Consider the following 27,184-nt stretch of genomic DNA (forward strand, 5'->3'; position numbering starts at 1 on the left):
CTGCAGAGATAGAAAGAGGAAGAGAAGGAAAAAAAGAATGTTGTGGGCTAGAAAGCAGCTTAGAGGAGTCTCCACTAACTGTTCTTTCAATCCCCTCCTCCCTGCACATGGGTTTAACTTTTTGGAAAGGAGGGAGGGAAGTCCTCCATTTTCAAATTCTTCCAGAAAGATGAATAGTTTGTTTACAACAACGCACATATAGCGTGTAGACTTTGTTTTGGCTTTACCAGAGGACTTAAGTGAACAGTGGAAGACTAATGATGACCGACATAAATCTACTTATACAGCTTGTGATAGAGTCTTGTTAAAGTATGCCCAGATGTAATAAGATGCAACACAAAACATGCTCATCTATGTGATAAAGGAACAGGTCTTAGTTAAAAAAAAATTGTCTTCATTGAGTTGATGCAGTGCAATAGTTTTTGAAAAGAAATAGATTAAGAGTAGGACTGTCGATTAATCTCAGTTAACGCACACAATTAAAAAAATTAATCATGATTAATCACAGTTTTAATCACACTGTTAAAGAGAATACCAATTGAAATTTATTAAATATTTTGGAAGTCATCTACATTTTCAAACATATTGATTTCAGTTACAACACAGAATACAAACTGTACAGTGCTCACTTTATATTACTTTTGATTACCACTATTTGCATTGTAAAAATGACAAACAAGAAAATATTTTTCAATTCACCTCATACTACTATTGTAGTGCAATCTCTTTATCAAGAAAGTGAAACTTAAAAATTTAGATTTTTTGTTACATAACTGTACTCAAAAACAAAACAATGTAAAACTTCATAGACTACAATTCCACTCAATCCTATTTCTTGTTCAGTCAATCGCGAAGACAAACAAGTTTGTTTACATTTACAGGAGATAATGTGGCCTGCTTCTTATTTACAATGTCACCTGAAAGTGAGAACAGGCGTTCACATGGCACTTTTGTAACCAGCACTGCAAGGTATTTACATGCCAGATATGCTAAACATTTGTATTCCCCTTCATGCTTTGGCCACCATTCCAGAAGACATGCTTCCATGATGATGATACTCGTTAAAAAAATGTGTTAAATAATTTGTGACTGAAATCCTTGGGGGAGTATTTTACGTCTCCTTCTCTGTTTTACCCACATTGTGCCATTTATTTCATGTTATAGCAGTCTTGGATGATGGCTTGGCTGTTACCACTCAAGAAAGATCTTGGAGTCATTGTGGATAGTTCTCTGAAAACATCCACTCAATGTGCAGCAACAGTCAAAAAAGTGAACAGAATGTTTGGAATTATTAAGGGATAGATAAGAAGATAGAAAATATATTGCCTCTATATAAATCCATGGTATGCCCACATCTTGAATACTGCGCGTAGATGTGGTCACCCCATCTCAAAAAAGATGCATTGGAATAGGTTCAGAAAAGTGCAACAAAAATGATTAGGGGTATGGAATGGCTGCTATATGAGGAGAGATTAATATGACTGGAACTTTTCAGCTTGGAAAAGAGATGACTAAGGGGAAATATGATAGAGGTCTATAAAATCATGACTGGTGTGGAGAAAGCAAATAAGGAAGTGTTGTTTACTCTCTCATAACACAAAAACTAGGGGGTCACCAAATGAAATTAGTAGGCAGGAGGTTTAAAACAAACAAAAGGAAGGATTTTTCCCACAACGCACAGGCAATCTGTGGTACTGTTTGCCAGAGTATGCTGTGAAGGCCAAGGCTATAACAGGGTTCAAAAAAGAACTAGGTAAGTTCATGGAGGATAAATTCACCAATGGCTATTAGCCAGGATGAACAGGCATGGTGTCCCTAGCCTCTGTTTGCCAGAAGCTGGGAATGGGCGACGGGATGGATCACTTGATGATTATCTGTTCTGTTCATTGCTTCTGGGGCACCTGGCATTGGCCACTGTCAGAAGACAGGACACTGGGTTAAATGGACCTTTGGTCTGACCCAGCATGACTGTTCTTATGACCCAGCAAATGGTCATTGTAAGAACAATTTCACTGCAGATTTGACAAAATGCAAAGAAGGTACCAATGTGAGATTTCTAAAGATAGCTACAGTGCTCAACCCAAGGTTTAAGAATCTGAAGTGCCTTCCAAAATCTGAGAGGGATGAGGTGTGGAACATGCTTTCAGAAGTCTTAAAAGAGCAACACTCCGACGTGGAAATGACAGAACCCGAACCACCAAAAAAGGAAATCAACCTTTTGCTGGTGGCATCTGACTCAGATGATTAAAATAAACATGTGTTGTGCCACACTGCTTTAGATAGTTATCGAGCAGAGCTCGTCATCAGCATGGACACATGTCCTCTGGAAGGGTGGTTGAAGCATGAAAGGACACATGAAATTTTAGTGCATCTGGGATGTAAATATCTTGTGACACCGTTTACAACAGTGCCCATGTGAACGCCTGTTCTCACTTTCACGTGATATTGTAAACAAGAAGTGGCCAGCATTATCTCCTACAAATGTAAACCAACTTGTGTCTCTTTGCGACTGGCTGAACAAGAAATAAGACAGAGTTGACTTGTAGGCGCTAAGGTTTTACATTGTTTTGTTTCTGAATTCAGTTATTTTTTGTACATAATTCTACATTTGTAAGTTCAACTTTCATGATAAAGAGATAGCATTACAGTACTTGTATTAGGAGAATTGAAGAATACTATTTTTGTTTTTACAGTGTAAATATTTGTAATAAAAAATAAATATAAAGTGAGCACTGTACACTTTGTATTCTGTGTTGTAATTGAAATCAATATTTTTGAAACTGTACAAAACATCCATAATATTTAATAAATGGTATTCTATTATTTAACAGCATGATTAATTGCTATTAATTTTGTTAATTGCGTGATTAATCTTTTAATCGTTTGACAGCCCTAAAAGTAATTTTTTCATTATTCTTCATAAATTAAAGTATATCTGTCAGCATAAACTGAAGAATAAGATCTTCAAAATCACAGAAAGAATTGTCCTTTTTCAAAATGGCCACTATTTCCTAATGTTCTCAATAGGACTGAGGTCAAACTGTGCCACTGCCTCCTTTTGTTCCTGATGGAAGTGAAGCCCTCCTTTCCTCAGAGAAGGTCTCCACGCTATCGGGATGCAGAGAGGAGAACTGCTGGGAGACGCGAAGGGCAATGATGACCATGTCTGCTAAGAGCAGCCTGTGGCATGTATTCCATTGCCAATAATAGCAGATGGCAACCATTTTGAAAGAAGGAAATTCTTTGATGGTTTTTCTGAAAGAGAATACATTTATGTGCCAACCTTACTGAAGAATAAAGTTTAGTTGTGAACAATAAAGGCAAAAAGTGATCGTTAACACTAAAAAAGTGATTAAAATGTAGTCTATATAGAAGATTTCAATGCATTAGCTCTTTGGAAAATTTGAAGAATATGCATTATTAAAGTAATTTTTGGGGGTGGGAGAGGAGAGATGTCAAGAAGGGTGCTAAACTTCTTAAAGGACCAATTTAAAAATTAATTTTAACTCAAACTAATGTATGCACGTGGGAATTCTGAAACGAATGTTTTGTACACGAGTGCTGTAATTTTGGGAAGGATATGTTGTATTCTTCATACCTAACAGAGCAGTTTAATTCCTACTTTACATGCAAAACTCAACTCATCCTTACCTATGGAGATGCAACTGGCAGCTCCATATGGTCAGAACAACTGTTTATGCCAACCATGGCATAAAAGTTGCAGTTTCTGAACTCAAGTAGAAAGTTAAATATCTGATTAACAAAAAGTAATTACATCGTATCTTAATCACCTACCAAGTTTCATAGAAATATATGCACATAATATACCTGAGACATTAAGATTTTTTTTTTTATAGCAAATATATACCACAATACTTCCTGAAAAGAGTTGACCCTTATTGCTTTTGGGCCTATGCCATGCACCATGTGACAAGCTTTAGCTTGATGTGAAATGTGAATTTTTATAGTAGTTATATAGGTGTTTATAATAGAAGTGCTCACTACTCCCCACCCCACTGTTCCTCAGATGTTCTTGTTAACTGCTGGAAATGGCCTACCTTGCTTGTCACCATGAAAGGTTTTCCTCCTCCCCCCCCCCCCCCCCCCCGCTGCTGGCTCATCTTAAGTGATCACTCTCCTTACAGTGTGTATGATAAAACCCATTGTTTCATGTTCTCTGTGTGTGTATATCAATCTCCCCACTGTATTTTCCACCAAATGCACCCGATGAAGTGAGCTGTAGCTCACGAAAGCTTATGCTCAAATAAATTTGTTAGTCTCTAAGGTGCCACAAGTACTCCTTTTCTTTTTACTTCCTGATTGTCTGTGAAAGTTCTATGCACCACCTACTATGGGTCTGCATTCATTTAACCGGTTGGTTGGGTCACACAGGCTTATGCTAGGGCTGGACATATTGTAATGCTGTATAAGTCTGTTGACCCTATGGGGACATAAATTTTGTCATGTTAATTCGATGCAAGGGCTTTATCAAGATGTAATACAAGGCAAATTCAAGCATGTTTCTGGTTTCAAACTCCCAAATGATGTTTAGGCCCAGGGTGGAAGGGGTGTGATGGGTCTTCACACCTGCTCTGTGATGATCATTATCCAAAGACTTTGTAGGATTTTCCCATGGTTTCTCTCTATATATGTTGGAAGCGCAAAGGCTGCCCAGCAGTAGTGCTGCAACACCCCCTACACTACGACCATGGGGAGAGAGAAGGCTACTGGAATAGGATCCCTCTATTTTGTAAGCAATCAAAAATGAATATGTTACCACTTTTAAGGTAAGCAGTAGGAAGGGGTGGTTGTCCTTCTGTGCCCCACTGACAGTGTTCTTTGGTCTGACTGTCTCCTCTTCCAACCGAGATCTGTTTTAGAACTGTTTGTCAGAAGGTCTCTCTTTTGCTGCAGCTCCTTTAAGGTAGACTTCCCAGGCTGCTTGGCCATTAGCTAGGAGATTACATGTTCCATCCTGCACAGTCAGGGAGGTGCTTTACATGCACAATACCGTCTCAGCCTCATTTTTCAGGTCCTGGGGTGATGTAATTCATTTTGCCCAAAAGGAAGGCGATTGGTTTGGGCAGCCACAGGACTCGCATTGGCCCTTCTGACCACAGCTCCCAGTAGTTCTGTATAATTCTGGCAGGCTCCATGTTGCAGACACCTCAGAATGGAGGATTCTTTTTTTGCCAGGTAATAAATTATGCTAGGACCAATATTCTGACTGAACTACTTGACAGTCCCTTAGAAAGCAACTGCATTAATCCTAAAAAAACAGACTAGTTATTGTATTGCATGTTTGTGTGTAGATTGATATTTTAGCTCATGAACAATTAAATATGAGTAAAAAATATTTTGTGATTCTTTATTCTTGGGCATCATCACCATCAATGAGGCATTAGCTCTTTAAAATTCTTCCTACCTCCACAATCACTTGAAACATGCAGATTACTTAAAGTATAATGCTTCCTTCTAATGGGAGAAAACAGGCCTAAATTTGGTTATTTATTCATTGTCTCCTCCACATAAATTTCAGTTTTTAGGAATCTTCCTAAAGATTGCTTTACAAATACTTTATAAGATTATGTTCTGGTAATTGAAATGAGGATACCTCTTTTTTTTTTGCCCATCACAAACCAACTAAATTTTAAACAGGGTCAACCACAAAAATATATTTTAATAACAGTTTAAAAATATAGATTTTCAATTTAGTTCTTGCTTTTCATGGTGGCCATAAGAAAACAATATGCAAGGACATTATCACATTTTAAAGAAACGAGCTTGCTTTTAACATACAAGCCCCTGGATAGAAGAAAAAGAAGATTTCAGCAAAATACTTCTTTCTAAACAAACTCCAAATTAATGATTTTTTCACACAAAACTAAATCCCACCATGTTATAGACATCTACCTTTTTAGTTGCTGGGTAATATAAAATAATGAATTAGGCATTAAATCTTGCATCAGCACTATTGCTTTTTTGGTGGGGGGGAGTAGTACTGGTGGATGGGAGTATATTGGAGTATACAGATCCCTGTGACTGCTCTGGGTTAGTCTCTCGCACACACAGCATTGGGGAAAATTAATCCCACCGTATGTGAAATAGATTCATAATGCTTTTAGAGTAGGACAGTGGAAAGAACAAGGGGCCAGTACTGACAAAAGCATAACACCACCACACGTAAGGATGTCATTCTACCAGCAACGTTATAACATGTGGAAGTCTAGCACATGCTTCATGATCACTGGATACTAATAAGCTTGCCAACTACAACCGTGTCTCTAATTCTGGTGGCTGGTAATGCTGAATGACAACCTAAGAGCTATTTATGCCTAAAATACACCTTAGATATAAAATAAGCATATTGGTCAGGTGTCAGCGAGGTTATCCTAGCTTCTTAACCCTTTACAGGTGAAAGGATTTTTCCTCTGGCCACGAGGGATTTTAAAGGTGTTTACCCTTCCCTTTATATTTATGGCATAGGGTATAAAAAAATCTCTTAAAAGGCTAATTGCTAATATCTGCCTGACCAAGTTGAAAATGACCAGTATGGGCCGAAGCCCTTTTTTAAGTATTTTAATCAAAACACCTATAAATATTTTGTTATTGTTTGGATATAGTAAAATGCTTATTATTTAAGCTTTTTAGACATGCTTAGAGCTACTGTAGAAATACCATGTGACCTTTAAATTTAATAAAGGAATTTATGGTTAAATTGATGTCATAGTAGTATCCCATATTAATTATAATAATTCCAACAACTAGCATAAGTTAAGGTGTGAATTTAAACCAACATAGTTAAACTGGTATAACACACTCTTTCCATCAACCCACCCTTACTCTGGTGTAAGAAGGCATTTTTTTCAGTGTAGCTTATGTCACTTGGGAACAGGTTTAAACTAAACCAAATAAACCCACTTTTGTACCAGAACACGTGACCACACAGGAGGTTATACTTGTATAACTACATCAGTTTAACCAAACTGTATAATTATATCGGTATAACTGGTAACACTTTCCTGTGTAGAAAAGCTTTCTTCAACATTTACGTAAGGCATGGGTAGACTGAAAGATGCTGTAAGTTACAGGATCATCACCTCCTAACAAATAGCTCTGCCTCACCATCTAGCACAGATAATGTTGACTCCCCTTTGTTACAGTATCTGAGGCAAACAGAAACCTAGATGAAAAACAGTTGGCTCATGCTCAGTTCAGAAAAAATGGAGGTGAAATTCGTAGGCAAAAGGAAGCCTACCAAAAGACTAGAAGGATCTGAACCGGTGGCCTTAATAAAGGCAGCTTGCTCTCCTGTTTTCATCCCGGTGGTGAGCAATCTCTGGACCTTTCACTGGTGGCCAGAATGTATCCTTCCCCATTGATCTTTTGCTGGGCAGGAGGATATGCCTTTTCTCTTGGATGCGAACTTGGTCGCAGTGGTCAAGACTGTATTATTGTAATGTATTCTGCATTTGGGGGTCACTATGCACAATTTTTTATTTTTGGATAAACTTTCCAATCACAGTTCAATTCAAGCAGTTTGTTACTTCACAAAAGCTGAAAAATGAATACATGATATAACTAAAGTGCTTATACAACACTAATCCAGTACTGTAATTTCACTGATAATTATCCACAGACTGATTATATATTAAGACACTATTATGCCCACATTCAAAATACTCTAGCAGTTTAAGTAATACGTTTTGGGAATTAAAACACACAGCAGAGGGATTTCCTGGATCATAAACATAAGAAAAGGGACAAAAAAGTATCTAATTTATGTTATTGTGAGGAAAATTGGAATCCTTGTTGGCACTGCTTGTAGATAAAGCTTTCTTTAAAAAATTACACACTAATGCACATTTTAAAATATTAGATACTGTTTTTATAACTTGAGTTGAAATAATTTCAGTTCAGTTTTAGATTCCCACACAGCATCTGCACTACTCTAAGATTTATATTTGATATAGTCTTATAAAACAACTAGTTTTTAAAAAACTTATTCATTGTGGAAGCAAAGGCATAATCCCGCATTCTCCCCAGAGCCTGTTTCTTTAGGAACATTAGAGATTAGATTATTATGGCAAGAAAGATTTAAAGATCTCATTTACCTGAACAGCATCATAATACATTTTCTTGCCTTCTTCATCTGTCTTGTCTGACATCAGCCATGCCTTGAGCAAATACTCATAAAAGCTATCTCCAAGTCCTCCAACAGAGACGTGATCTGAAAAGGGAGGAAGAGGATTCAGCAATTCCACCTTGAATTTGAGCACTGAAACACAATTACAGTTTGAACCTGTGATAGATGAACAAATTTCAGTATGCCTCCCTCTAACAATCATGTAACAAATATAGCCCAAAACCTCAGAAAAATACTTATTTTACAGCAGAAAATATTTTTAAAATAAATGGCTAGTCTTTCTGCTTGAATGACGACCTGTAACAGGGTGGGAGAAGGCAGCATTATTATTTACATATTGTCATTGGAGTTCATGGTATTTTACAGAAATGAAAAAAGTCAATATCTCTGCACTGAGTAAGTGTTTATAATCTAAGATAGACAAAAGATGTCTATCTATAATATATTGTAAGGTTTTTTAAAAAACAGAAAAACTTGGCAAAAACCCCACTCCTAATCTCACAAATGCATTCCTCATTTCAGGGAAGGGGCTGGAATGGGGACAGGGAAGGGGTGGGAAGAGGTGGGGCCTCACTGAAGGGATGGAGTGGGGGTGGGGCCGGGGCAGTGGCAGTGGCGATGGGGTCAGTGATGCGGCCCTCAGGTCAACGTACTAGTCCTCATGTGGCCCTTGTGGTCATTCGAGTTTGAGACCCCTGCTTTAAAACAAGAGCACTAGATAAAGATTTCCCCTTCCACAAATAGTATTTTCTAATAAAACTATTGTTACTCATTAATAATTAACATTTATTGAGCATCTTCAATAAGAGGACTTCTAAGTGCTTTACTGATACTAATCAATTAAAATAATCTAGTTTCACAGATTTGGGAACTGAGGCACACAGAGGTTAACAGGAAATCTGTGGTATAGCTGTATAAAGAGCCAATGACTCTTAACTCCTAGTCCTGGGCCTTGATTGCAAGGCTATCCTTGCTTCTCTATGAAGTTGAATGGGACATTTTGAATTTTTTAAAATTCCTAAATTCTATCCCTCTCCCCATTCACAAAATGCATCCTCTTGCTCACCTTGGAGGTTGGAAAGCCATGCAAATATAGAACCTACATGTATTTCCATTAAAGCTTTGCCACGACAGTGTGTCTTCTCTCCACTAGCCTGTGACCTCCAGTGTCCAATTTAGGTGTCCAAAATGTTTCCTACTATCCCATCCCAAACCAAACAAATGTACTATGATTATGCAGAGCTTTGAATTATGAATTACCAGAATTATGAAGAGCTTTTAAAAAAATTAGATCTTTTAATTTTTGAAGAGACTATACCATTTAATTATTATTCATAATCCAAAAGGAAAAAAGGTTTCTTCAAAAAAACCCAAGAGTAGTTTTTCTATGATGGAGGGCTGATCACTGAATAGCAGCATTTAAATGACCTTTACAGTTTCCTAAATAAAATTACTGTAGAAACCCCTGACATTTGCAAACTAAATAGCACAAACAATCTCATCAATAATAAGTCTTATTATTATATACATTATTGCAGGAGACAAATCCAATTGGTGCACGCTGCAGCATATCACTAAGGTCACTGTCAAAATAACAAGGACTAAATGAATTTACAAGAACAACGGCAGTGAACCAACAACGTCCTTCAGAGTTACAGCATTGTAAGTGAAACACTAACATTCAGAAGCTGTTATTTTTCCCTGGCTGATGTTTGCGAGATGAATACTTCCATGTTGTTGCAATTAGTTTTTTGTTGCAATCAACAGACACTGGAAAAATAATCTTAAATAAAACACCTTTTTATGACTTATGTTCTTGATTTCTTCTACTGTTAAAAATCTGTGCTTGCAAACAAAAGCAAGTGAATTGGAACAGAGGAAACAAAGATTTTATTTTATTTGTTGCTTTTTCAACATGCCATGGATCAACCTTCATCAACACTTGTATTCGTGGTTTGTATGGACAAGAAGCTAATTTCCATATATAAATTACATGTCATTGGTAAAGGAAGATGGCTTTATAATTTACAAGCTCCCAGATGTGCCCCAGGGATTTCATGCAAAAGGGAAGTTTGAGGCACTATTATATAAACATAAGAAAGTCAAAAGCCCAAATAGCAGAATTAGAATTTGATTCACTTTTAAAAAAGGACAATCAGAGAGACTCAGTGGCAACTTTTAAACTGGGTGAGAGTAAGGGCTATCCTACCAGGTGAGGCACTGCAATATTAGGTAAGGTTTCAGAGTAGCAGCCGTGTTAGTCTGTATCCGCAAAAAGAACAGGAGTACTTGTGGCCCACGAAAGCTTATGCTTAAATAAATTTGTTATTCTCTAAGGTGCCACAAGTCCTCCTGTTCTTTTTCCAATATTAGGTAAGTTTAATGCCAGACTAGTCATGCTTTAGTTTAGTCATATTTCTCATTCATTTTATGACCTCTCTTTCTGTACCTTTGGCAGTAATTATTATTATTGTTTTAGTCAAGGGCAATTGTGTTTGAAGAGCTATTTAGGGCAGTTGCTACCTGACATACCTTAAGAAAACAGAGTTTCTCTGGCCGATAAAGGGGGACAGACAGAGGAGTAGGCAACTATAATTGCCTAAACACGGGGTCACAGTCATGGAGAAGGCCTTACTATCCAACAGAGCCTACTCTCTTAAAACATACATAGAGATATATAGATGCATTTATGTTTTTTGCATGAACATGCACAGAATGGTACATATAGTAAGAAGATGTATATGCATCTGATGAAGTGGGCTGTAGTCCATGAAAGCTTATGCTCAAATAAATTTGTTAGTCTCTAAGGTTTCATAAGTACTCCTGTTCTTTTTGCGGATACAGACTAACATGGCTGCTACTCTGAAAGATATAAAAGAGTATCATTTAGGTCCTCAAATCCATTATTCAATAAAACAGTCACTTCCTTTGCCTTTGTCCCAACTCTCCAATATACCCAGGCTGCAAACAGAACAGATTCCTCATGTCCCCTCCCATTGCGTGTCTTGTTTGACTGCATGCTAAGCAAGTTTTGAAATTAACTGAGCTGCCTGATATAGTCAACATGACAGGACAAGACAGAATAAGCAACCTGTTCCTCTGTTTAAAGAAAAAAAAAAAAGCAAAAGGATGAAAGACGACCAGATCATGCCAACTCAGTGTTGTGCCAGACTGAGAAAGTAAGTGGGTGTCTAGAGAATAAAATCTGTGTGTTCATGCTGACCTAAATGATTTTTCCTATCCATCTTTTCTTTTGTCCTGTAGCGTACATGTAGATCATTTATTTAAAAAACAGAAAACACGAATATAAGGAAGTCAATATTAAATAGTTTCTTCAAAAACTGACATTTAAAACCAGCAGGAGACTTTCTACACTAAGTCGTTCCCTCTAAAATACTTTACAAAACATATTTAAAAAGAACAACTTTCCCAAAACAATTATTTTTCTTTTATATTCTCAGGTCTGGCTCCCCAGAGGAACTTAGGTGCTGCAATGCCTAATTTTTAGGCACCTTGAAAATCACTAGAATCCACAAAGCCTGGGTTAAGCACCAAGCCTCTCTGTATGATGAAGGAGGAGAGACAGGCACCTAAAATGGGATCTACAAAAGCCAGCATGCTAGGTTTAGAGTCATTCTCAGACTCTCTCTCTGGCCCAATGACTATTTCACCATCTACCCAAAGTGGAACAGGTTCAACAGGAGAGATGGAGAGAGACTCACATTAGAATATCCCAAAATCCAATGGATAGGGCTCTCTCCTTAGAAAGGATCTGAACCCTTCTCCCCATCAGCCAGAGTGAGGGAATGGAATGGGGGTGCCCACATCCTCGGTGAGTGCTCTATCTAGTGGGCTAAAAATTATAAGGGTGGCACCACTACCTCTTCCTCATTCTGCTGGATTTTGAATGGGCTTCAATCCAATAGATGTGCTCAAAGCATGCCTGCCAAATCAGGTCCCGCAGGTAAGACAGGTGAGGGAATGCCCATCTTCACCTGGCTTGAGAATCCATCTGGGGCTTGGGCATGAGATAGATACCCAAGTACCTATATGTATCTCGGCCTAAATATTTTAATAATTCGTATTTTGTTTCTTTTCAGTGGGTGCGCTGAATCAACTGTTCAGAAGAACTTCTATGATAGGATTACTACAGTAAAAGCAAACCAAAGTTCCTTTTTGTAAAACCCCCCAAACCAATCATTTAATATTGTAACAATATAAAAAAGGGATTCTAGTAACACCTTCTAGTTCAGCAACCCATGTACTCAACATGCTATAGAAGTACAATAGGCAGTATTCATACAGGAAAAAGTCAAATGACCAGAAAGGGGCTAGGAACTTAAAATGCCTGAGACATTGTTGAATATATTCATTCCCCACTAATTTTGTTGTAGTTAGATTTTTCCTCATGATGTTTCCAATGGAACTGAAGGCAATATAATTCTGTTTAGTTTACTTCCTTGTCTGCCAACATCATTTAATGTCAGCAGAACAAACAAACAGTCACCTGTAGAAAAATGTTACTCACCTTCTCATAACTGCTGTTCTTTGAGATGTGTTGCATATGCCCACTACATTGTAGGTTTGTGTGCATCTCATGCACCAATGATGGGGAATTTTTCTTAGCAGTACCCATAGGGGCAGCCCTGCTCATGCTGTGGCTCCTTGTGCTCTGAATGGAGGATATAAAGCAGAGATGGCCAACCTGTGGCTTCGGACCCACATGCGGCTCTTCAGAAGTTAATATGCAGCTCCTTGTATAGGCACCGACTCCAGGGATGGAGCTACAGGCACCAACTTTCCAACTTGCAAAAGGGGTGCACACTGCTCAACTCCTGGCTCTGCCACAGGCCCTGCCCTGCCTCCACCCCTTCCTGCCCCCTCCCCTGAGCCTGCAGTGCCCTTGCTCCTCCCCCCAGAGCCTCCTGAATGCCATGAAACAGCTGATCAGGAAGTGCAGAAAGGGAGCAGGATGTGCTGATCGATGAGGCTGCCGGTGTGTGGGAGGTGCTGGGAGCGGAGCTGATCGGGGGCTGTTGACATATTACTGTGGCTCTTTGGCAATACACACTGGTAAATTCTGGCTCTCAGGCTCAGGTTGGCCACCCCTGGTATAAATGGTGGAGCCACCCCACCCCTTCTTTAGTTTCTTCGGACTGGCATGCCAATGGTAGACTCCAATGTGTTGGGAAAGAGGGTTGGCATATAGCAGACATATGCAACATATTTCGAAAAACAATAGTTACAAGATGGCGAATAACCCTTCTTTCTTCTTCGAGTGCTAGCATACGTCTTTTAGACTTTAGTTGTCTCCCAAGCTGTTATCAAACACAATGGGCCTTGAAGTCGCATCATAAGGAGGAATTGTAGAACCATTTTTCCCACGCTTGTGTCTTTTCTTGATGCAAGCAATAAGTACATATTGTCTAGTAAATGTGTTGATGGAAGACCATGTTGCTACTCTGAAGAAGTCAATACGGAAACGTCCCACAAATGCATGCTTTACTTCCACACTGCCTCTGAAGGGTACAACTAGAATACCAGAGTTCCCGCAGCCAAGTGGACTCGGGGGACAAGGAGGGGAGGGAGTGTGTCTAGACAAATGAAGGGGACTTGAAGGGGCTGGGCACCAGTTTCAGGATCTCAGCAGACTGGGGTCATCGTGGATTCTCCAAGAAGGAGTAATTGTTGAGCTTTTTTTTGACCACCAAGAGGATTCAGACATTGATCTAAGAGCAGCCTCCATAAGAATACATCAAAGCTGCTCTTCCCTCAGCTTTTTCATTCTGGTTTTTAATCCCTGGCATATCACAGAATATCAGGGTTGGAAGGGACCCCAGGAGGTCATCTACTCCAACCCCCTGCTCAAAGTAGGACCAATCCCCAACTAAATCATCCCAGCCAAGGCTTTGTCAAGCCTGACCTTAAAAACTTCTAAGGAAGGAGATTCCACCATCTCCATAGGTCATGCATTCCAGTGTTTCACCACCCTCCTAATGAAAAAGTTTTTCCTAATATCCAACCTAAACCTCCCCACTGCAACTTGAGACCATTACTCCTTGTTCTGTCATCTGCTTCCACTGAGAACAGTCTAGATCCGTCCTCTTTGGAACCTCCTTTCAGGTAGTTGAAAGCAGCTATCAAATCCCCCCTCATTCTTCTCTTCCGCAGACTAAACAATCCCAATTCCCTCAGCCTCTCCTCATAAGTCATGTGTTCCAGTCCCCTAATCATTTTTGTTGCCCTACGCTGGACTCTTTGCAATTTTTCCACATCCTTCTTGTAGTGTGGGGCCCAAAACTGGACACAGTACTCCAGATGAGGCCTCACCAATGTCGAATAGAGGGGAATGATCACCTCCCTCAATCTGCTGGCAATGTCCCTACTTATACATCTCAAAATGCCATTGGCCTTCTTGGCAACAAGGGCACACTGTTGACTCATATCCAGCTTCTCGTCCACTGTAACCCCTAGGTCCTTTTCTGCAGAACTGCTGCCAAGGCATTTGGTCCCTAGTCTGTAGCTGTGCATGGGATTCTTCCATTCCAAGTGCAGGACTCTCCTCTAGTCCTTGTTGAACCTCATCAGATTTCTTTTGGCCCAATCCTCTAATTTGTCTAGGGCCCTCTGTATCCTATCCCTACCCTCCAGCATATCTACCTCTCCTCCCAGTTTAGTGTCATCTGCAAACTTGCTGAGGGTGCAATCCACACCATCCTCCAGATCGTTTATGAAGATATCAAGCATCTGTCTCTGATGTGGCCCTCATCCAAGCACTTAAGACAGTGTGAATGAGGGTCACTGATAGGAATCTGCTTTTGACAACCAGAGCAAGGCTTGAAGCCTGGCGACCTTGGCATAGGCTCCCCAATACTAGGTGAGACCTGGACATCTGCCCAATTCAGAAAATGTACTAAAAGGGAATAGTTTTTAATATAAAGGAAACTACAGAAAGAAAAATAATGTCCAATGGATGAAACACAGTAAGAATAGGCAAAAGTTAGCTAAAGTACTCACAAATTTGTTCTAAAGGAGCGAGGCTGTGAACACAGAATGTGATCACAGAAGGTAAGAAAAACTCAAGAAGGGATGGGGTGGCTCCTTCCTCTATGCCCTCCATTCAGAGCTTGGTTGCGGGTAGGGCAGCCCCTACAAATACCTCTAGGGAAAACTCTCCGGAACCAATGCATGAGACACATACGCCTACAGTGTAATGGAGTGGCGCAAGCACTCACAGAAGAAACACAGAGGCAAATCCTCAGCTAATATAAACTGGCAGTTTCATTAACTTCAGTGAAACTAAACCAGTTTATACCAACATAGAATTTTGATCCAAGACAAGCTGATAGCATTTCTTTAAATGCTTAAAGCAGCCTTAACAGAGCACTTTAATTTTTTCAGTGAAAAAAGACATTTTTCAATCACACACTTAGACTCATTCAAAAGTTTTCAACTAACCAATATGCTAGAGGTCAGAGAAATATACATTAACATATGAAGTAGGTAGAAAAATAAGTAATTCAAGCAGAACTCAGGTTTATTAATTGGTAACAGTGAAAGAAACAACCAAGAGTTGATGTCTTCCTAGAAATGGTATGTAAAAATAGTTAACTGGCAGTTCTGAAGAACTGCCATACTTACGTTGACCCCATTGACCGCTACTGGGATTCAGGTAATTAGGGTAAAGACCTTCTGGTTTATCAAGCCGGTTTAGAACTTTACGAATGTTCATTACCTATTACAAAGAAAACCAAACAATGAGCACTTGATCTAGTCTTATATTCCCATTAAATACACGTAGCATCAGTGCATCCTTTTTTAAATCAACATGCATAAATACATTTTAATTAAAAAAATATTATATGTTGAAAGAATAAATGTCCCCATCTCTATGCATAGGCACAATTTTTTTTAAATAAACATAAATCTAATCTAGTCATCAACTAAAATGCTCCACAGAAAAAAAAATAGATGCCCCATTCAACTTCTCCCTCATAAAACGTCAAGGTAAAGAGATTTGCAGTATGCCCGTGAAAGTCAACAGATTTGGCTCTCTTGAACTGAAGAGGGAGACAGAATGATGGAATGAGTTACAGAACTGAGCGCCTTCCACCATGGATGTTTCCCACCCAGCTCCCCAGATGTTCAAATCTTTGGCATTTGGGCACTCCATCTAAACTCAGCAATTGTGGCATGACAGAAAGAAAGGCAGTTTCTCAGTCACCCGAATCATACATGAAGAGCTTTACATGTTTAAACCAGTAATTTAGATTGTAGCCAGGAATTAACTTCAGGTTTGAACAGCATACAGAGCACTGAAGTAATGGACTGTATGTAACACGTTTTGCTGAGTAAAGTTTCTATCCTTCAGTGAGCTTCACAGTGCAGCGGCACAGGGCTCCACCGATATTGAGATCATTGCAGGACCACAAGACAGCAGCTATATTCTGCATCCGCTGAAGTCTGTGTGTCCCTCAAGCATGGTTCATTGTAGAACATGTACTGTTTTAATGGAATTTTAATGAAAAACACCAGATTAATTGCACTGAAGAAGGAAGATCATGATTTCGCCACATAACAGAAATAGCAACGCAGGAGCACTGGAAGCTTTTCCCTAAAACGTTGTCAAGATGTCCTCAGCTCTGATTTGGAGTTCCTACCTCTATGATACAGAATGTAGTTCCATTTAAAGGTTATTCAAATCTTTGGCTTCTTTGCCAAGATTATCAACTTGTGCATTTTCATTAGATTTTTCTCTGTTCTTAATACTAGTTTAAAAATTAAAATGTTATCTTATATGTTACTTCTTGTGAGCCTAGGGAAAAAACCTTTCAAATTCAAATTTATTTAAAACGAACTCTGTCCTTAATTAATCTTGTTTTGCCATGTGCATTTCATGGATTACAATAATTGTGTGAGTTTTAATATTGCACTGAACATAATGGTAACCATACATTGTTCAGGCAATCCACGAAGCTTGGTGTACTTAATACTCAATTAAAAGGTCTGACCACTGCTTTTGGAGCTAAACCAAGTTTATAGCTTCCTTTGGAATTTCTTATTAAAATGTCATAATTTAACAGAGAAAAGTCATTTTTAAATACGTATATTGCTGTATACATGTCTGACCTATTTCTAATTAATAAACAAAATTAAGTACATAAACTACATTAATGCAATATTCCTGTTGCGATCTAAAATATACAAAAGTCAGGAAATAAAAACATATGATTACAACATCTATAATTCTACTCTCTTGTACATAGTAATATTTTATATAAATGCATGTGCTATATATTTTAAATGTAGCTGAATTATAGTTGCCTAGAAACCAGTAATTTAATTTTAACCCCTTTGCACACAGTTTTTTGTATTTAGTAATTTTGTTTCAAAAACAAAAAAAAACTTTGAATACATATTCAATAAATCTACCTGTATAAGATCCATATCCACCATTTTGTCACCTTTTTTAGTCCAACAGAACCGAATCTATTGACCTTCAGAGCATGCTGCAGATCTCTTTAACAAGGCCTTTAAGGGAGCTGCTGAATACACAAACTCTGGTTTTTCTGTGGAGTTTCTTACTTGATATCAGATTAGGTTTTTTAAATTGTGCATATGCATAGAGATCTTTTGATAGGCACATTATATATTTTGAAAGATTAATATACATTTTTCTTATTTAAAACATTTATGCTTGTGATTAAAAGAACAATTCACTGGGAACATTTTTATATTATACATAAACATGGGATTATTAAAATTATTGTAGTACATTTATTCAAATATGTATCTATTCCAACATCTGCACTGATTCAATATAAATCTGTACACCAGTAAACGAAATACTGTACTGTGGTGCAATATGTTAAAAACTTAATAGAAAAAACTGTGCATGCACCATAGGCTTTTTTAGAATGCATAAAAATTTATTTGTATGTGATGTTTCTTCAAATGTGTAGAAAATCATCAAGCCACATTTGAAGTTTTTAAAATAATCCATTTATAGTTATCTAAATGTGAATACAGGGCTAGCCACAACAATTTCTGAAGTAGTGAAAATGTTATTTTTTTAAAGCTCAAAAACCGCCACATAGAATTTTACCAAACTTGGAAAAAATGCACCTTTGGGCTGTGAACAAGTATGAGAAATGTCACATAAAGGGTACTTTCCTCAAAAAGTTATGAACACTCTATAAAGAGAGACATGAAATGGAAGAGACTCTCAAATCCCTTACTTACAGTAGTGACACCCTGTATTTTTAGAAAATGCATAAAAGATTGCTAGAAGGTCACAGTCCTTTGTACTTCTGCATGAATACAGTATATTATCTGAATATAAAATTTGTGGTTTTCACCTTAACCAAGCACATTACATCAACTAAAATAAGTGCTGTGTTCCAAATGCCTAAGCTACATGAATTTACCACTTAACCAAACTTCCAGATATTGTGGCCTGATAAGTGCTTTTCTAATTTTTATAACCATGACAAAATGAATGTCAATTCAGCCATGTGCATTGTGTTTATTAATATGGATACCCACAGAAACTATTCACCTGCTTACTGTGACCGCACTTAAAATTACAGAAATTCCAATTTTTCATTTTTTAAAATAAAAGTTTTACCAAAGAATCTAACCTTTTCAGCAAACACTGGGTTTCCAGACAAATGGCTCAAATGTATGAACTCCAAATGCAGAGTTCCAAATTCTGCCAGAATACTGCTTCCTCCAGAAGCCCAGGGCCAGTTTCGACCAATCCCACTAAAGGGAGGAAAAGGCAGAAAAGGTCATTAGCATCTATAAAGTAGTACTAATAAAATATATGGTATATTAGGTACACTATCTACCAGAAGAGAATTCTTCAATACCAGAACTTCAAAGCTTTTAAGAGCTGTAGCTCATGAAAGCTTATCCTCTAATAAATTTGTTAGTCTCTAAGGTGCCACATGTACTCCTTTTCTTTTTGCGAATACAGACTAATACGGCTGCTACTCTGAAACAATGAAACTTGTAAAAGTAACACCCTTACTAGGCCATCTTCTGTTTTATGACACTACCCCATAGTCACCTTAAATGTTTGAGTACAATTCAATTCTGCTCCACCTTTATTAGACCACCTTTTTAAGCAAGTCAGACATTGATTGATCACTTAAAGATTTATCGGTATTTATGTTTACATGACTACTATGCATTCCTAAAGTTAAATTATAAGCTCTTTGGGGATTCATGTGTTTGTGCACAACGCTTAGCACAATGGATCCTGATTCTGACTGGGTTCTCTGGATTCTACTGTAATCTAAATATTGAATATTAAATTTATGAAGTCTCAATAAAAGATTTCGTAAGACTTTAGAATATAAATCCTACCTAATAATGTAGATCTTAACTACAGATATGATAGTTATCCATTGTCTTTCAGGGCACTTTTTAACCATGATTAATGTTTTCAAAATTAAATTCAGAGCTAACAACATTTCACCGAATAAAATTTTATCTTTACAGACTGGAGACTGAGCTCTGGGACCCTCCCACTTTGCAAGGTCCTAGAGCCCAGGCTGCAGTCGGAGCCCGAATGTCCACACTGCAATTAAACAGTCCCTTAGCCTGAGTCCTGTGAACCAGTCAGCTGGCATGGGCCAGCTGTGGGTATTTAATTGCAGTAGAGATAAATTCAAAGAAACAAGTGCCACCTCTTTCCTATGCTCTGCCTGAAGCTTGATTGACAGTTGACAAGAGGCACTGGAGACTTTTTTTTTTTTTTTTTTTTTACACGAGTCTCTCAATTGATTTGCATAGCGGAGTTTAAACATTGGACTCTAACTTGCAAGTGGTGCTCACTGGTAAACTGAATTCCACTTCCACAAAAACATTTGAGGGTTTTTTCTGGGGAGAAAAAAGTTGTCTCAAATTGGGACAAAAAGCCAAAATCTCAAAATTTTTCATGGAAGTGAAATCTGCAATATTTTGTTTTGGTAACACTGAACCATTCCTGCAGAGGGAATATTTTAGTGTTTCTGAAACAAAATATGGCCCACAGCCTCCTCAGTCTCTTAGGAGCTTGAAGGCGTGGCTGCCCCAGCACTGCGGCAGCCATTCAGGGGAGCTGCTGAGGAGTCAGGCAGAGGTGGTGACAGGAAACCAGGCAGATTTCTGTTGGAAGTTTCAGCAAATAGTTACGGTCCCATAGCAGATTTCAATTGTGGCAAAGACATCTGACAAAAAACTTGCAATCAGAAAATTTCCAATCTGCTTCATTTGTGAGGTTTCTAGCATGTAGTGAAGGTTTCTTTAGTATTGGCTGGAGTATTACAGGTTTTAGGGTGGGTGGCAGATTCTCCTTGTCCAAGGTGACATTACTAGGGCACAGGTATTCTCTACTTCTACTCCATTAAAAGTAAATATCAATCTTCCAGGCTTCAGATTGTATTTTTTCTTCTAAAGATCCTGAGGGACTTGTATTATTGTCTTCACAAAAGGAGGGAACTACAGCTACTGAATGTATACTTATGTCTTTTCATACATTTGATCAGAAAAATTGCTTAAAATAAGCACAGATGGATTTTCGCAATTATGCAAAGTAATTAAAAATAGTGTTATCTGAAACCTGCCAGTTTTGGCTTTCGCAGATGTCACTGGTCAAAATGGCAGGTGGTGCACCCTAAATTCAAACCAACTTCAGTATCTTCAGCAAACTGGCCAGCTGGCATCTGTGCAGCACTCTGCTGCAGATAGTTGATCTTGTCCCCTCCTATGTCATCTTCATGAGCCAACAAAGCAGGAATATTCTCCCCATCCCATCAGGATATTCAGGGGAGTGGGAAACTTGCCGTCCGTGGTATTCAGCAGTACAACACTGGTCCTACTGAAATCTATACTTCATCTAGGGGAAAAAAGATGTATCCCAGAATACATCACAGGCATAGGGAACATTGCATGTGGCCACTTTCTGAAGAGATAGTATGGGAGTTAGCTGTACTTCCACCAAAAGATTTCGCAGAAGGGGAATGAGGAATTTCAGGGCATCTGGTCCCCACCACCCAAAAACGAAAGCAGATATCTCTAACAAGCCTTGAGTGAGGGCTTAGAGCGGAGGCCTCTGACGTTTGCATGGGCTTTGAAAAGTAATTTTCATAACCAGATTAGGGAATCATAAGTAAGGCTAAGATTTTGTCACGCATAATTTTAGTAAAAGTCATGGACAAGTCACAGGCAATAAAGAAAAATCCACGGAAACCCGTGACTTATTCGTGACTTTTATTTAAAATATACATGACAAAATAGAGAGTTGCAGGCTCCCGACACCACCCATGGGTGCCTGGCTTGGAGCTGCAGGGTCTCCACACCACCGGCAGCTCCAAGCTCAGGGCACCCCCACCACCTGTAGTGGCTCTGGCTTGGATCTCCTAGGCACCCCCGCTGGCGTGCCGCTCCGTACTCCCGGGAACCCCTGCCAGTCACAGTGGCTCTGTGCTCTGGGGCAACCCCGCTGCTCGCAGCAGCTAGGAGCTGCGAGGCACCCCTGTGGCCCTCTGCAGCTGGGAGCTTGGTCCCTGCCATTCCCAGCAGCCAGGGGTGGCGGGACCCCACAGCTCCCATGCATGGGGGCTCAAGTGACGGAGGTCTCTGGAAGTAACAGATTCCATGACTTCTGTGACAAAGTCATAGCACTAGTCATAAGTGATTTGGACGATATTGTGTTTGACAAGTCAAAAGCAGTTGACTATGCATGATTATTTATGGATCAGTCACTTGTGGAAGAAAGGGTTGTTAATTTTTCAACAAAAAATGGAAAATGCCAATTTGTTGAAACCAAAAATGTGAGAAAGGGTTGCTTTTGATAAAGTTTCGAAACATTTTCAAAGAATGTTTTGAAATTGTTCATGTCTCTCTTTTCAATATTTAAATATTTTAAATGAAGTTTTATTTTGTTCAAAAAACCCTTTCACTTAAAAATGTATGTTACTTTAAGTTACTTATAGTAAAATAGATTGAAAATTTCAATCAAATATGATTTTTTTATTTTCAAAATTTATTTCAAAGAAAATTTTCAAGATTTTCACTTTTGGTCTCTATTCGAAATGATGGGATAATTTTTCAAAATCTCAAAAATCCTTGTGGGATGGGAAAACAATTTTCTGATCAGCTGTATTTTGTGTTTCAAACTCATATTTTTTTAAATTCCATTTAAACAAACTGCTCAGATTAATTAAATGGAATGATGGTTGATCTGATCTGATGCTCTGTAAAAGTTGGTCTCAAAACAATTGTTCTGAAATTAAGGGCTTGTCCACATGGCCCCACAGTTTGGACTACGGGATGTTAATTGTAAGGAGCACTAGTGTTCTGTTCTGTGTAACTCCCCTGTTTGGATGCTGCAGACATTATCTATAAGGTACCTATTCCAGATCAACTTAGTGCTGTTTAAAGAGGACTACATTTAAGCAAAGTAAGTATTCTTTAGTTTGTGCCTACACTATCCACACACAATTCACACCCTCTATAGTCCAAACTGTGTAGAGAGACATCCAGTAGAGACACATTATTCTCCTACTCTTTCTAAAATTCACTAGAAAGGCTATTAGAATCTCAGACTTATGTTTACTTAAAATGTTTCTGTTTTGGAAAGGTCATTTGCAACAACATTCATTATAAATATTATTTATTTGTATTACTGTAGCACCTAGGAACCCAAGGTATGGACTAGGACCCCACTGTGTAAGTGCTCACATAGTGCTACAACATATTTTTTTTAATCTGTGCATTTTATATGACTAACTAGTTACACCTAGGCAGATTATACAGTACATGGCTCATTATAATGCTCTCTGAATACGTTCAAAAGTTTACATGATATATTATGAATGTGAAGTGTCACTATTATAGATATCATACATGTCAATTTTATTAGTTATCTTCCCTTATGCCTCTACTCAAAGGAAAAAAAAATCTCCATGGGTACATTCCATTTAGGTTAAATTGATTGTTACATCCATACAGGCATCTCCAGTTTCCATTAAGTGATACCTTTATGAGTCAGTTCATAAGGGCCAGTCATGGCAGTTGTAATAAGCAGTATTCATACATTGTAAAAATTCTCAGGTCTAGTTCTCATCTGACAACCACTTTTTCAGAAAAATATTTTATTAAATGAAATCTCCTTAGCAGCAGTGAAAAAAGGTCAGTACCAATACAGGTTTTTATCTATACGTTCAATGTCTCTCTTTCATATGAAGTAAAATATTTTAAAAGTCACACCTGCCACATAACCAGATAGCATAAAATAAGTCAATATGATAAATAAAACATAATTGCTTCCAACATTTTTACTAAATAAATGATGACATTAGGAGTGCCCTGAAGATGGAGGGCTAGCAGACCAGGACGTGTGAGGTACGCAAATATGCAGTAAATATCGAGAGAGAGAGAGACACACACACACACACGGTAGTGGGGTAGTACACAATTCAAAGATTGCTATTAGAAATGTTAAGGTTTTAAATGCAATTTTTCAATGTTACAATCAAAAAATTCCTCTAACTTTATTCATTAACACAATTAATTTTGATAAAAATTAATTTCACCACAGGTTTTAAATACGTTTCCTGAAATACACTAATGAATAATCTAAAAGTTGGTCTCAAAACAATTGTTCTGAAATTAAGGGCTTGTCCACATGGCCCCACAGTTTGGACTACGGGATGTTAATTGTAAGGAGCACTAGTGTTCTGTTTTGTTTAACTCCCCTGTTTGGATGCTGCAGACATTATCTATAAGGTACCTACTCCACATCAACTTAGTGCTGTTTAAAGAGTGCTGTTTAACTTAGTGCTGTTTAAACAATTCATGTTTCCTGTTACTTTATGCACTAAGGGTTTAAGTAATCAATTTCCAAGGGCTAAAAAAGCTGTAGGAAATAGAATACATCAGAGCAGGGATAGCAATAATGCATACGAGTGGGAACTACTTTTAATAGAGTCCCCTAAAGAAAAGCGAACAGCAAATCAAAAATCATTAACAGGATTCTACAGTTCTGCCATCCATGTAATAATATATTAGAATATGTAAAACAGAAGGCTATTAGAGCAAAATTCACTACTGCAACCACCTGCATAATTTGGGATGTTGAGTAGAATCAGTATAAATATAAAAAGAATTCTCAGAAACCAATGAAAACCCCTTCTGAATTGGAAATAACTGAAAAAATTAATAGAGTTTTGACAGAAACTATGTAAAGAATGCTTGTATATAAAATACACATCCTGTAGTACTTAGAGTAAATTAAATCCATTTATCCTAGTCTAAAATATGTCTTTGAACATCACGGTTAGTCCTTCAAAAACACCACACTATGAACATGATCTCATAATATCTGAACAAACAGATTGGGTGCCACTAACGTGTTCTTACATGACAGGTTTTCTCTCTGCAAGGAGAATAAAAGGACACTCATCACATTTCAGCAATCCCAGCAGGTAAAGGAGAAGGGGAATTTTTCTTTTGCTTCCACCATAAAAAGCCTGTTATTCACTCAGCTATATATTGACAAGCAGCATATTCGCTCCAGCAGTATCTTTTTGTGGACTGTTCTTTACACAGAAGCTGTGTTCAAATACTAAACAAACTATAGAGTCTCACAGAAAGACTGTTTTACGCAGTGGTTGATTTGTTACAAATAAAAGCTACAGGTATATATGAGGCATTCATATGTGCTTTGTTTTTGCCAGCAGCATGCATTTCCTCAAATCAACAATGCTGTAAAGAGGACTGTGGACTGGACTAGTGGCTACTTTGAAGATTAAAAAAAGAGCATCTTCTTCAACTCTTCTCCCTCAATCCTCCCCATAAGTACCAGACATTTCCCTCCACTGTCAACTTTTCACTGACTCAGCTCAGGTTTTAAAGTTGCTTTGTAAAAACTTGATTGAAAGATACTTAAGATGGGCCTCCCTGCCTCAGATTCTGGAACAATGGTTTCTTCTACTTCAGATTAGTAACCATGGCTGAATATTAAAAAAAATTGTGAAAAAGTCAGCTTCTCTTTTAGAAGCAGCAAGCAGTCATTTTCTGAAAGAAAGCCACCATCAATTTTCAAGGCAGGATAAGGTTAAATTTGGTGGAGAGTTTTCAGATCAAGGGAAAACTGTCCAATCACAAAGGCTTGATGCTTCAAAGCATTGGATAGCATACACTGACAACTGGGAGACTACCATCATTTATCAGGTTATGCAAATAATTTCAAATGGTTTTATAAAGCACTATATCATAATCTTATAAAATTAAGATTTAACAGCTGAGTTTAGATAATTACTTTTATATTGCCTAAACCATGTTTATTATTCTTTCACATGGCCATTTTAATATGGATTTTATCCTTCATTTTTCTGAAGTCATTTTATCCTGTTTTGTGAGCCTCATGTCCTAGTCCTAATAAAATATTTTAAGTACATCAAAATACATTCAATTGATATATTTTGAAGTTACAAATAATTAATGCCTTACAATGATTCAACTACAATTCACATTTATTTTTCTTGGTATTGCATGTGGCATGATTAAATTTTTGTTCTGGGAATTAAATTATTCTAACTGCATAGATGCATTATTAAAATAAATGGCAGATACAAAGTGTTGAAAATTTATTTTAACACTTAGTGCATCAACCAATCATATCAAGATTTATGCATCATTGTCATTTTGACTGACAACCCATTTATTTCTTTTGAACACAGCAATTGTATCAACACTTGTTTCAGATAATGGGTAACTTGTCATAAGACTGCAATTATGACATGCATTATGACATGAATTTATAAATGCCTTTGTTCATTTTCATTATGTAACACATTTATAAATATGTATATATATATTTAAACATGCATAACACACATGGACCCCATGCTGGCAGTGGGTGGTTGCCTTTCTGACCTCTACTTTCAGAGATTCTATGACACTTACATGAAAGAGTATTAAATGGAATTCTGTTTTTCTAGATAAAAATTCAAGTTGTCTTTTCCAGACTTTTACTTTTCCAGACATAACTTTATTTTTCAGAAGTTTTAACATATCCTTATAGATATATTCAAACACAGTGACAAAGAAAACACAGCAGGAGTACAGTGGTACAGTACCACTTCCCCCAAAAAGGGAGAAGCCAAATGTTTTAAGAAAGTATGAAATATCTTTTTCTCCCAGCCTGCCCCCAATTTTCCTTTTCTCTCCCACCCCCCATCCTTACTTTTCTCTTATAAATACATTTGTCCTTGGATCAAATAATTCTTGTTTTTATCAGTGACTCTCATCATAGGCATGATCCTATGCTCATCAAAGTCAATGATAAAGGTCACATTGGCTTCAATGGAGAAGGATCAGGCACTAAAAGTTCCTTTAGTTAGCATCAAACATTGTAACAAAAGAGATTACACAACATGCCCTTCCTAAGCAAGTTCCAAGTGTATGAAAAAAGGTGCAGAGATGGCTGCAGAGAAAAGAGGACAGACAGCGTATCAAGTTTGGAGTGGAAAGGTGTCATGTTTTTCAGACTAACTGGATAAGTAGGCAGATACAGAGTTATGTAGAGCCTTTAGGAGAAGCCTGAACCTGATGTGGTGGAAAAAGGGAAAAATAGAAGGGGGTCAAGCCCCTGATTCAGCAGAGCACTTAAGCATGGGCTTAAGTACTTCGCTTTGCTGCACAGAGGCATACAATGCTAAAGATCAGAGTATATATCTAGTTAATTACAAATAAAAAATAGGAACATAGTATTGCAAAGTCTTACATTGCAAAATTGGGTAGGCTGACTACAAAATAACAGTCACTGTATAAATATCTTGCATTAAAGCTGTTTGGATTTGAGAAATGAGAGCCTTCTTTATGGGAATCAATAATATTCAGTAAAAACTAAGAGTTTTGGTTCCTCTCCCCAGCACAGGGTATGTTTATATATCACAATTTTATCCTTTACTGCCCATGACTATTTCATAATCAAGACGAAAGTCAAAATCTTGTAAAAAATGCATATTTACACACTTTTTATAG

At 37.8% G+C, this 27,184-nt stretch overlaps 1 protein-coding gene across 1 annotated transcript in view; it reads right to left on the reverse strand.

Annotated features, from left to right (window-relative positions):
• The window catches only part of MAN1A1 (mannosidase alpha class 1A member 1), a 210,210-nt gene that overhangs the window by 30,865 nt on the left and 152,161 nt on the right, over positions 1–27,184 (reverse strand). The window contains exons 6-8 of the mRNA XM_038396065.2: positions 18,787–18,910; positions 15,788–15,881; positions 8,115–8,230 (exon numbers count right to left, since the gene is read on the reverse strand). Of these exons, the coding sequence (XP_038251993.1) occupies positions 8,115–8,230; positions 15,788–15,881; positions 18,787–18,910 (334 nt within the window). The remainder of the gene's footprint in view (positions 1–8,114; positions 8,231–15,787; positions 15,882–18,786; positions 18,911–27,184) is intronic.

The sequence above is a fragment of the Dermochelys coriacea genome, chromosome 3, assembly GCF_009764565.3.
Source record: "Dermochelys coriacea isolate rDerCor1 chromosome 3, rDerCor1.pri.v4, whole genome shotgun sequence".
NCBI classification, from domain to species: domain Eukaryota; kingdom Metazoa; phylum Chordata; order Testudines; family Dermochelyidae; genus Dermochelys; species Dermochelys coriacea.